The 12,522-nt window shown below is 49.8% G+C and overlaps 1 protein-coding gene across 1 annotated transcript; it reads right to left on the bottom strand.

Annotated features, from left to right (window-relative positions):
- Positions 1 to 3,004: 3,004 nt before the first annotated feature.
- LOC120394231 (L-amino-acid oxidase-like) lies at positions 3,005 to 11,904 on the bottom strand. Its single transcript, XM_039518456.1, has 7 exons — positions 11,857 to 11,904; positions 8,750 to 8,973; positions 7,844 to 7,950; positions 7,016 to 7,217; positions 6,161 to 6,214; positions 4,697 to 4,827; positions 3,005 to 3,873 (listed from the first exon to the last, which is right to left on the bottom strand). The coding sequence occupies exons 1-7, from the start codon at positions 11,867 to 11,869 to the stop codon at positions 3,060 to 3,062; spliced, it is 1,545 nt and encodes a 514-aa protein (XP_039374390.1). The 5' UTR covers positions 11,870 to 11,904; the 3' UTR covers positions 3,005 to 3,059.
- Positions 11,905 to 12,522: the final 618 nt, after the last annotated feature.

The following is a 12,522-nucleotide window of genomic DNA, read 5'->3' as shown; positions in this document are numbered from 1 at the left end:
GGCAAAGCTGGAGAGACCCAGCACTTGGGACATTGAAAGCTATGGCCCTGAACCCGGCCTGTGTTACCTTTATGCACATGATTCATCCCACTGCAGTCACGGGGCTGCTCACACATTTACACTTAGGCCACTGTGCTGCTTAAGTGTTTGCAGGCAGAAGGCCCAGGCTAGATTCACTCAGAATGAGATACACGTGAGCTAACCCTGCACTCAGATTTTTTCCTTTCTGTAATTTCTCTGTAGAAATGTGCACATGATCATGTCAGGGCAATGAACAGATTCACCACCAGGAGGAGCCCTCACTGTTCATATCCATGCAGTAGGGTGCTTGCACATGAAACCTGTGTGTAAGTAGGAAATAATATTGTAAATATACTTAGAATTGGAAAATTAGATACTGTGAGGTCGGGCCAGATGGCTACAAGAAAGTAGCAAAAAAGCAGGTATATTAGCCCCAGGTTAAATAAATCCCTGTTTCACTAACAAGGTTTACCCCAGGTTAATTAAGACACCTGGAGGCAACCTAGAACCTGCTAGAACCAGTGGAGACAGTTAGGTTTGATTGGGACACCTGGAGCCACTCAAGGACCAGCTGGACCTGGTTAAAAGCCTCCCCTTTAGTCAGTCTCGGGCATGCCAGGAGTGGCGGGAGGAGGATGTGCTGCTGGAGAGCAGCAGAGATGCTGTCGGGTACCAGGAGGGAACCCCGCAGGTACAGAGGAGAGGGGCAGGGAGAGCCCAGCCCCTTCGGGCCCCAGAAGTCTGAGGGAGGTGAACCCCTGCTAGAGGGGGAGAGACTGAGTTAAGAAATCTGGTCTGTTGCCTCCACATCTGGAGAGGCCAATAGAGCAGAGGTGGGCAAACTACGGCCCACGGGCCACAACCAGCCTGCGGGACTGTCCTGCCTGGCCCCTGAGCTCCCAGCCAGGGAGGTGAGCCCCCAGCCTCTCCCCTGCTCTTTCCCCTCCCCACATGAGAAGTGCTCTGACCCGCTGCTCCTGCCGGGCTGTGCGGCTTGCGCCCGCCCACCTCCCAGGCTTTCCGCTAAGTCAGTCCTGCCGCTCTGAGCGGCATGGTAAGGGGGCAGGGAGCAGGGGGGTTGGATAAGGGGAAGCGGGTCCTGGGGGACAGGAAGCGGTTGGATGGGGTGGAGGTTTGGGGTGGGGCGGTCGGGGATGGGGAGGGGCGGTTGGATAGAGGTGTGGTCCTAGGGGCTGTCGGGGGGCAAGGGTATGGATATGGGTCAGGGCAGTCAGGGGATGGGGAAGGGTTGGATAGGGGTGGGGTCTGGGGCCGGTCCCAGGAGGGGTGGTCAGGGGACAAGGAGCGGGGTTGGATGGGTCGGGGTTCTGAGGGGGCAGTCAGGGGCAGGAAGTGGGAGGGGCAGATAGGGGGCAGGGGCCAGGCTGTTTGGGGAGGCACAGCCTTCCCTACCCGGCCCTCCATACAGTTTGGAAACGCTGATGTGGCCTTCAGGCCAAAAAGGTTGCCCACCCCTGGTGTAAGCCCTTTACTTCTGGGGCAAGCCTCAGTCTGTTTTAGCCACACTCGTCACTGGCATAGCAGGGGAGGGGGGAATCTCTTAGTCTCTAGTGCAGGGGTGGGCAAACTTTTTGGCCCGAGGGCCACATCAGGGTTGTGAAATGGTATGGCGGCCGGGTAGGGAAGGGGATGGAGTGAGCGGGGTGGGGCCTTGGGGAAGGGGCAGGGCATGGGTGGGGCCTCGGGAAAGGGGCGCTGGGTTTTCTGCCCACTGATGCGCTATAAGGGACACCTTGACCATTGGATCAGTCTCCAGAGGGAACCGGACCAACCCTGGGTGTGGACCAACAGCACCGAATTCAACAAGTGGTGGGTCCCTTTTGCTTCTGTTAACTCAGTAAATGCTGCAGTTCACATGTAAAACAGGACACTGGCCTTGTGGTTCAGGCCTGGGGCTGACTTGGGAAATCAGGGCTCAGTGCCTGGCTCTGCCATAGATTTGCCGTGTGACCTGGGATGAATCGCTCGGGGCTGGATTTTCACGGCTACTTGAAGCTGCTGTAACAGCTGTTACACTTTTCCAATAGCTGGAGAAGGACCATGTGCTTTTCTGAACCACAAGGATATTGCCAGGTCAGGCTGCTCCAGGAAGGGACCCTGGACCTGCAGCAAAGCAGCAGAGAAACCAGAAGGCAGAGCAAAGTGACTGTGACCTGGCTGAGGCCGACATTGTCCTTTCGATGGGCCAGGCCCAAGCTGCTTCAGCGTGGGCAGCTGTGTCAGAGTCTTAGGCTTCCCTCTGCTCTGCGCTGCTGGAGCTGTGGGCTGCAGCTCTGCTCACCTCCAGCTCTGCCGCCCAAGGGAGCTCATTCCCTGCCTTTCAATGCCTCCAGCAGATGGAGCATTTGCTGCAGGTGTGGCAGGGCAGGGCTGGCTGAGCCCAAAATAATCCCTTCGCTCCTTGTTGCCCAGTGTGGGGTTTGTGCACCCCCTCATAGGCAGGCACTCCCTCTTTTGTGTTCTGCGTTTTTGGAGTGCCGCACACTGCAGCACACCGAGGCACCACAGGCGCCAACTTTTGTTGGAGCTGGTGGGTGCTGCGGCCCCCTCCCCGCCCGAACTCCGCCCTGGCCCGGCCCCGGCCCCGACTCTGCCCCCTCCCTGCCCCATTGGATACCTCCCCAAATCCCTGCCCTGGCCCCGCCTCTTCCCCAAGCATGCCACATTCCTCCTCCTCCCCCTTCCCTCCCAGGCTTGCGTCAATCAGCTGTTTGGTGGCGCAAGCCTGGGAGGGAAGGGGGAGAAGCAGGACGCGGCAGCGCGCTCAGGGGAGGAGGCGGAGGTGACCTGGGGCAGGGGGTTGGGGCCACAGGGAGCTGCTGGTGGGTGCTCAGCATCCACCAATTTTTCCTCTTGGGTGCTCCAGCCCTGGAGCACCCACGGAGTCAGCACCTATGCAAGGTGCTACCACCAGCACAACCTCAACAATAAGGACACTCAATGATTAGCAGTGCACTTTTAATTCCCCCGTCAGAATCCCCGGGGGTTTGTACCTTCACCAAACAATCAAAAATCCATTACAATTTATTTTCCTTCAGCTCTTCCTGTTGCCACCCGGGTGATGCACTGACAGCACCATGGATGTTCCTGGCTGCTCTCACGGCAGCTTTCATAGCCGTCTCGATCCAGGCGTGAGGGTGAGCAGTGTATTCTCCTGCAAAATAGACCCTCCCTTCGTTCTGAAACAAAGCTTTGGAGTAGTCGACTAACTGATACGGGGTTAATGAAACATATGCTCCCATCGCATATTTGTCCAGGCCCCATTTCTTGACCACATGTTTATCACAGACGTTCCGGATATAAGTCTTGGGCAGCTGGTGGATTTCTGCCAGGTCCTCCTGTATCACATCAACGCACTGTTCATCACTGAGGGGAGTGAAGAATTCAGCCTCATCATCCCAAGTGTAGGAAGCCAGGATCACCCCCACTCCACTGGAGAAATTGTGGCCGGGGTAGTAGATGAACCTGGATGGACGATCAGTGATTGACCTCCCATAATAGATTCCATCCTTCTCCCAAAACTTTTCCCTGCAGGCCAAAAAAATCTTCACATCCCTTGAGTAGCGGAGGGAGCGCAGGGCATGGGTCTTGTTGGAGGAAAGAGGTGGAGAAAATTTAATGAACCGTGCGGCTTTTGCTGTGGTTGTGACAAGGACGTAGTCGGCCATCACTGAGGAGAGGAGCGATGTGAGTGGCCTGCGATAAAACACTCTAGCTTTTTCATTGTCGTGTAGTATCTTCACCACTGTGGACTGAAATAGAATATCCCTAGGCATAGTCTTGTAGAAAGCCACTGGTAGCTGATCGAATCCCCCTATGATCTCATCAAGACTGAAAGAAAGACAGTGGGGTGGGGAAAGGAGATGATAGTAGAAGAATGACAGCTTGTCAATAGTTCTCTGAGTGAATAGCACAAAAATAATAAGTGGATCAGTAGAATATCAGGGTTGGAATGGACCTTAAGAAGTCATCTAAGTCCAACCCCCTGCTCAAAGCAGGACCAATCCCCAGACAGATTTTTGCCCCAGATCCCTAAATGACCCCCTCAAGGATTGAGCTCACAACCCTGGGTTTAGCAGGCCAATGCTCAAGCCACTGAGTTATCCCTCTCCCACATAAGGAGCTTCTTAGCTGAAGATATAATTCCCCCCTCCCGACCACTTCAATTCCAACTTCTTTTATTAGAGGCAGGTGCCAGGTCTGTGGTAGTTCAGGCTAAGACCAGCTTTCTGGTTAAAGTTTCACTCTTCTACGTGATCTAAATTCTGCATGATTTTCAGCAGAGTGATGCTCCAGTATCACTATTCCAGGTACTCTTAGTCAGAAGTTAATTACTGAATTCCACAGGAAATCTCCCCAGGAGAAGCCGGAGATAGACACTTTCAGTAATGTTCATCTCATCCCTTGTGAAAGTGTCCCCTGCCTTGTATGGCTAGAGAAATATAGTAATGAACACCTGCCCTCAGTGACAGTTCAGACCATCGGTGCCTACTTGAAAGAAGGCAACTGGTCGCACCGATAGATGGACGAGATCCATCTATCTCCTTATCAACCTCATTGTATCAGAAGATGGATGGATAGATAGACAGATCCTACCATAGATACATGTTCTTCTCCATATAAAGCAAGTAATTAAAGATACTCTTCTTCTTACCCTTCTTTGAACGCAATATCGTCCATGACAGAGTACAGAAAAGACAGGTGGAAACTACCATCTAGATTCAGCACGTCACCAATCATGTCAATGGCTCCTCTACTTAATTTTCCTTCTTTGATCAAATATTCCTGGTTGGGGAAGAGAGGAAGGGCAGAAAGTGCATGCATATCACATCCACATTGAAACATGACAGCTGAAGAGATGAACGTAGGAATTATTCGGTACCCATAAAGGGTTAGCCAAAGGTCACAACCACAGAGACACAGAGACTCCCTTGGCAAACAGTCCTGTGTTCTTTGCAAACATTTCTCAGCTCAGACCTGACAAACTGACTACACCAAACACATCTTACAAGCTATTTATCTATGAAGAGTAACATGTAAGGTATCTGCAGAAAGCTCACAACTTGTCAAGATTAATAGTCGTGGCGAGATGTATGTATGGGTAATATTTAAGGGGTAAAGTATTTATGTTTGATGGACTTGGGGTAAAAATTAGTCACCAGGGATACAATGTCTAGGTGACGACTCTTTCACACCAGAGGGGCTTGTTCCCCTCCACCAGTTGGCCAAGAGGTAATGCAAGGTTCTTTTCCCTACCGTGGCCCCATCACAGAACAAATTAGCAAAAAAGACCATTGTAACAGGCAGCAGATCGCCCTGGCTATGAATCAAGGCAAAAGTCTGTTTTGGTATAAATAGAGCGACAGGGAAGGCATTCAGGATTGATTCGCTGAGGAAACCCTTTACGGCAGTGGTCTCCAAACTGTGGGGCATGCCCCCCAGCGGGGCATGGAGGAACATTTGGGGGGCTTGATGGGGCAGAAGCTACGTTGATGGGAGTACAGAGTAAAAATAATGGTGGGCAGTAGGGTGACCAGATGTCCCGATTTTATAGGGCCAGTCCCAATTTTTGGGTCTTTTTCTTATATAGGCTCCTATTACCCCCACCCCCATCCCGATTTTTCACATTTGCTGTCTGGTCACCCTGGTGGGCAGGTACACAGAGGAAAGGTACCTCAATGAAATAACCATGGATGAGGACACATAGCTGGAGACCCAGGGTGAGAAGAAGCGATTCCAAGTCGGTTACATAGGAATGGAGGACGGTCTTGTCTTCGCTACACAAACATAGGGCAGATGGGAGCACAGGGACCGTTTGCTTTCTACAGACCGATGTCTTGGGTAGAGAGAGGCAAAGAAGTTGTGGATCCGTGGCCCTGCCCTCCCCCTTCCACAAAGCAGAACCCGGGAGACCACAGGGGAAAGTATGCAAGGCCCCATGAGGCAAGCGTGTTTCCTCCACATATAGCCAGGAAGCGTAGGAGGATTCAGATGTAATACCTCCTACCATGGACTGTGTGAACATGGCACAATCTATCCCACAAGGAGTTGCATTAGCTGGCGTGAGGAAAGCTTTAGGAAATCAGGCACAAGATACTGGAATGCCATCTTCAATTACCTTGATGGAAAATGAGTCATATTTCTCTTTCAAAGCTCTGCAGTCTGTTGTCACCTGGGGAGCAACGAAGAAAACAGTCACTAGTTTCACAATCACACCTCTACCTTTGCAGACTGGTTATTTTCCCTGTTTGTGATCGTGTACTTACGGATGGTATCCTAGTGCATATGCCCAGGGAGGCAGGCCATGAAATGACTGCTGAGGTGAAAGAGCTGTTAACAAGGTCTTTTTAATGGGGACATTGGGGCGGACTTCTCCTTAGCTGGGGGGTGCTTGCCCCCCCCTGCCCCAGGCCTCACCCCCACTCCACCCCTTCCACCAAGCTCCTGCCACTGCCCCGCCTCTTCCCACCCCTGCCCCACCTCTTTCCGCCCCCTCTCCTGAGTGTGCCCCATCGCCACACCTCTCCCTCCCTCCAGGAGCCTCCTGCATGCCGCAGAACACCTGTTCAAGGCAGGTGGGAGGCGCTGGTAGGGAGGGGGAAGAGTTGATCAGCGGGGCCGCCGGTGGGCAGGAGGCACTTGGGAGAGGGGCCAGAACTGGGTGGGAAGAGGTGCAGAAGAGGTGGGGTGGGGGTGGAGTGGGGGCAGGATGAGGTGGGATGGGGGTGGAGCCTGTGGTGGAGCAGGAAGGGGACATTGGGGGAAGGGGTTGAGCTGGGTTTGAGCACGCCCAGGGAAAGGAGGAAGCCGGCGACCTGTGCCCTCAAGCCATGCCAGCTAGCCTGGGTTGAAAGGACCACTTAAGTTGAGCAAGATGGTGTTGCGTGTGGATGAGATGGGGTTTAGGACCAAAATCTAACTTTGAAGTGAAGACCTACCTACAGTACATGAGTCCATTCCACAACACACATACCTTATCCAGTGTCTGGTCATAAAGTTCACTGGCAGACTTCCCCCTCTCTGTGGGAAGCACAGGGTATTGCAAGATATCAGGGTTTCGGTCAACATCTCCAGATTTTGCCCTGACGTTGTTAGTCAAATACCAGGCATTGACATTAGTATTATAGAATGGCTTCAGTTTAAGTCCGAATCTGGTAATAAATTCACGCACAATCCTAAAGAAAAGAGAAAGAGTAAAAAGAGAAATATTCCATAATGAGAAAGAATGTTATATGCTCATGTATGGTCCCGAGCATGAATGGCCCAATCCTACCTAGGTAAATGACATTATTTGTGTGTCATATGACCCCAAATCCATATTTTACCAAATCCACATTCCACCCTGTTTTGCAGTAGCTGAAAAATGTGGACAACTCTTTCAATAACGATTATAAATCTGTTCATAATAAACATGTTAGTTAAATGTGTCATAAAACATGTTGCTAAAACTGAAACCAAAAAATGCACTGAGCAATTTCCTTTTAGAAAAATGCCATTTGGCATTTTGTCTGGTGGAGTAGATTGTCATAACTCAGCCGACTCTGCATTTCCGCCCACCCCAGTGCCATCCCATCTACGCAGGAAGAGTTACAGCTCCATAGAGATTTCAGTCCATGCACACAGACTGACTATTTGATGCAATGCAAGTCGTCCACATAAGGAAGCAAGGGGAGATTTTAACCTACTCAAATTAAAGCCTTCAAAGATTTTTTTTCCTTGGCATTTTCATAAAAGTCTTTGAAATAGGGCTTCCACGGTTCTGAACAAGGCTGGCGGGTGAGGAGGGCGAGCTGTGTATTACCTGTGGCTTCTTGGCAAACGCATGGCTCCCAGCTCCGCGTACCAATCTCCTTCTCGGTAGGTCAAGATACGTCCTCCCACACGGTTACTGGCTTCCAGAATCAGGACCTAGGGGCAAAACGCAGGTTATGGTTTTCAATCCCTTGCTGGTACCTAGTAGCTGTAGGTAGGGCTTGAATGATCCCACATCCTTTCTTTTGTAAATGGCCATCAAAGAAAGAACATTCATGTTTTATCACAGTCATGTCAGATGCTATGTAAGCAAACAAGCCTGGATTCAGGAAAGCAGGTACCCATATAAAATACCAGGGTTGGAAGGGACCTCAGGAGGTAACCTAGTCCAACCCCCTACTCAAAGCAGGACCAGTCCCCAGACAGATTTTTGCCCCAGATCCCTAAATGGCCCCTTCAAGGGTTGAACTCACAACCTTGGGTTTAGGAGGTCAATGCGCAAACCACTGAGCTTGCTCAACTTGAATATCAATGTCATAAGACTTAAGCATAGGCTTAAAGTTAAGCACGTTCTGACGCATGCTTCCAGAATCGGGCTGTATTCCTGCACTGGGTACTCCCTGCCCTGGGCCCCCTCGTACATCCTGCACACCTCCTGGCCCCCAACTCCCTGCCCTGAGCCCCCTCCTGCACTCCGCACCCCTCCTGCACCCCAACCCCCTTCCCTGAGCTCCTTCATACCACCCCTCCTCTGCCCAAGCCCCTTCCCGCACACCGCAGCCCCTCCCGCACCCCAACCCCCGCCCCGCCCCTGAATACAATTTCCCCACCCAGATGTGGCCCTCGGCCCAAAAAGTTTGCCCACCCCCGCTTTATCGAAAAGGAATGATAAGAGTATTTCAGAAGAGCGCTGTCTCCCTGGCCTGTCTCGGGCGCCTCTCGGTCATTTAATTACCTTGCAACCAGCTTCTTTCAGCAGTGTGGCAGCAGTGAGTCCACTGATTCCTGCCCCGACAATCACCACCTCCTTTGAACGACATGCTCCTTCCAGCCCATTTTGGGCAATGTCCACCAGTTCTTCGTAGTCAGGGTCAATAAAGCATTTCTCCCACTCCTTCGATTTGCGCGGGAAGCCCTCCGAGCTCAGGACTGCTACGAGGAGGAAAAGCTGAAGAAATACTAGAACAGAGATGCAAAGAAAACACCCACGTTGAAGCAAACTCCCTCTCTGAGACCATGCAGCTCAGTAACATCACTGACCTCATCTCTAGGAAGGGGCTAACAACCGCAAATGCAGAGCTCTGTTATATTAACAATACAATCTGCGTATAAACCCAGAGAAGGAAAGTCAGTTCTCAAATCCTCTCTCAGTTCATGCTTTCTTATAAACTGTAAAATATAAGACCGGCCATACTGGGTCAGACCAATAGTCCCTCCAGCCCAGTATCCTGTCTTCTGTCAGTGGCTGGTACCACATGTGGCCTACCGCCCACTCTACCACTGAGGGTCCTGGGCCCCACAGATTCACTTAGAGCTGTGCATGCCACAGAGATGTGATGATTTGTGGGGCCAGTCATCACCTGAGGAAATGGTGCAGGAGAAATTCTTCTAACATGAACAATGTGACTGTACAAGGTCTTCAAGATTTAACTTCATGAGGTGAATTGAGGAACCTAACCAGAGTCTCTGCTTTATGCCATTTAAAAAAAACCTCAGTTCCGCTTTTGCTTTCCACAATTCAAGATAAGCTTTTTGTTTTTCACAATGGAAAGCTGTGATTCCCCCTCTCGATGACCACGAAGGAGCTCTGTGTTCTGTGGACTGTGGTTACGGAAGGATCACACCAAGAAATACGTGGTGCATGAGGCCACCAGTCCCCTAACTCCTTACAGCTTTAAAATTCAAATCAGCACTCGAAACTCTGTCTGGAAGTTCACAGGCGGCCAGTGCAGCTTTCAAAGCAAGATTATTATGGTGTTCTCAATGGAAAGCTCCTTCCAAGTGCACACCCAAATTTTCCACTAGTATCAGTTTCTGACTGGTCTAAACTGAAGGTGACAAAGGCATGGAGGTCCCACATTGCACAGCAATGGTGCCTGTGCTCAGCAAAAGCAGATGAAAGGGTATATTAATCTGGGCTATAACACCATCCTGAGCATCCACCAGCACCCTTGGACCTAACCAAACCCCTATGTTGAATTTCTGATGGTGTCCAGCCCCACCAGGAGATGAAAGGTCTACATGGAAGGATGTTCTCTGCTGCTTTTTTTCTCACCCTTTTGAGCTTCCTTTATCTCTCTTTCCTGCTTGATGACTCTGTTGACTGCTTCAGTGCAAATTAAGCAGCACACACAGTCCTCTGTTTGAGACCGAACTGTTTGCCAATCTCAGTTTGGGACATGAGTTAATAACACCATACAGTGGAATCTTATCATTGCATGACAATGTTGCCACATGCAAGTTCTCGGAACAATATTAATCATCAGATTATGAGTTTTCAATTGATACCTTACAAAACATACTTGGTACAAAAATTACCATAGTGTGGAGGGTGTGGACACAGAGCTACATCCTGTCACAAATCCTCTTACTCTTTTTAATAACACAAGAACTAGGGGTCATCAAATGAAATTAATAGGCAGCAGGTTTAAAACAAACAAAAGGAACCGAGTAGCAGAGGGGGAGCCGTGTTATTCTGGATCTGTAAAAGTGGCAAAGAGTCCTGTGGCACTTTATAGACTAACAGACGTATTGGTGCATGAGCTTTCGTGGGTGAATACCCACTTCGTCGGTTGCATGTCACACTCAAGGACTAAGTATTATTTAGCCCATCCCTGACAGGCATTTGTCTAACCTGCTCTTAAAAATCCCCAGTGATGGAGATTCCACAACCTCCCTCGGCAATTTATTCCAGTGTTTAACCACCCTGACAGTTAGGAAGTGTTTCCTAATGTCCAACCTAAACCACCCTTGCTGCAATTTAAGCCCATTGCTTCTTGTCAGCTAAGAGCAACATTTTTTTCTCCCTCCTCCTTGTAACAGCCTTTTATGCACTTGAAAACTGTTATGTCGTGTCCCCTCTCAGTCTTCTCTTCTCCAGGCTAAACAAACCCAGTCTTTTCAAGCTTCCTTCATAGGTCATGTTCTCTAGACCTTTAAATGCAGGTTAGTTCAGGACTGTGAAATACACTGTACAATTTAACTGTAACAGTTGCAGGTGAAAACAGTCAGCCAAGGTATAATTCATCATCATCATCAAATCTTCATTTCTCCTCCATCCACATTTCCAAATGGACATTGGACAAGAAATAAACAGGGCATCTAACATATGCTGTGAGGAAAAACAGCCTGCAGCTGGGAGCACCCTGGCCATGGTAACTCAAGGGAATGATTCCTAAGAGCCCCTGCAAGAACTTCAGCAGCGTCAGTGCTTTGATTTTTGAGTCAGTGTATTTACAATCTCAAAGGCTTTTCCAGCGTATTGAAATAAATACGTTCAGCACTGACTGACAACACTGGTGTCCCTTCACCAGGGCTGCCCAGAGGATTCAGGGGGCCTGAGGCAAAGCAATTTCAGGGGTCCCTTCCATTTAAAAAAAGTTGCAATACTATAGAATACTATATTCTCATGCGGGGGGCCCTGCAGGGCCCGGGGCAAATTGCCCCACTTGTCCCCCACCCCCACCCCCCGGGCAGCCCTGCCCTTCACTTGGTGAACAGCTCATTTGTTCTCTTAACACTTTAACTGAATCTAATCACCGAGCCACAGCCGCAGAAAGTGCAGAACTGCTACCACAGTAACAATGATTTACTGTGTCACTGACCCCAAGTGCAACCGAAACTACCACACTGGTGGCTGTTTCCTCCTACATTCACACTGAAAGAGGAGTAGATGATTCCAGCAGAAGCTCAATTGAAAATGAGGAAGAAAACGACAAACAGAGAAAGACGGTGAGAGAGAGAAAGATGTGAAACACGAAAGCCCCTTGCTACAGTAAGATGTGCCCAAAGGAACAATGAATTCCATCGCTCTGAGAAAGCTCAAAAAGACGTTTCACTCACAGAACCTGTCCATTTCGGATGGTGGGTGGAGTCATCCAGTTACCCTCTTATTTTATACCCACCTTTTATATAGACCTACGGATAAATATCCTAGCAGGAACTGCTGACTCTGTGTCTAGTGAAACTGTCACATGGCTTATAGGACCTCCTCCTGTGATGTGCTCACAGCCTGCAGGTGACTGAGTTGAGTCAGCTCCACCCAGGCACATAGGACCTGGGAACAAAGGATTGTGGTGGTAGACTCTGTCCCATCTATCTTCTTCCACACCCTGCTGAATCTCCTAGTCTTTCCTGGAAACCGCCCCAAAACTCCCTCTATATCCTCATGAGCCCATATCTTCTCTCCGGTTGAAGCTGTTCCCCTGTGGGGGGAAAAAAATAATTTAAAAAGTCATTGGCACAGAGGGACTGGATGCTGGGTCTCCTACGTCCTTGCTTTAACCACTAGGCAATGGAGTCATTCTCCAGCTTGTTTTCTTTCTCTAGCCCAGTAGTTCAATAGTTAGCCACAGCGGGTGCTTTGTTTCAGAGGCACAAGTTGAAATCTGCATTTCCTGGGTTTCAAAACGTTTGAAATTTTATTTTATTTGTAGAAAGAACGAGAAAGCTTGTAGAAATTACTTGTGGCACCTTAGAGACTAACAAATTTATTTGAGCATAAGCTTT

This window comes from Mauremys reevesii, unplaced genomic scaffold (genome assembly GCF_016161935.1).
Source record: "Mauremys reevesii isolate NIE-2019 unplaced genomic scaffold, ASM1616193v1 Contig43, whole genome shotgun sequence".
In the NCBI taxonomy this organism is placed as follows: domain Eukaryota; kingdom Metazoa; phylum Chordata; order Testudines; family Geoemydidae; genus Mauremys; species Mauremys reevesii.
This window is presented reverse-complemented; position numbering and strand designations above follow the sequence as displayed.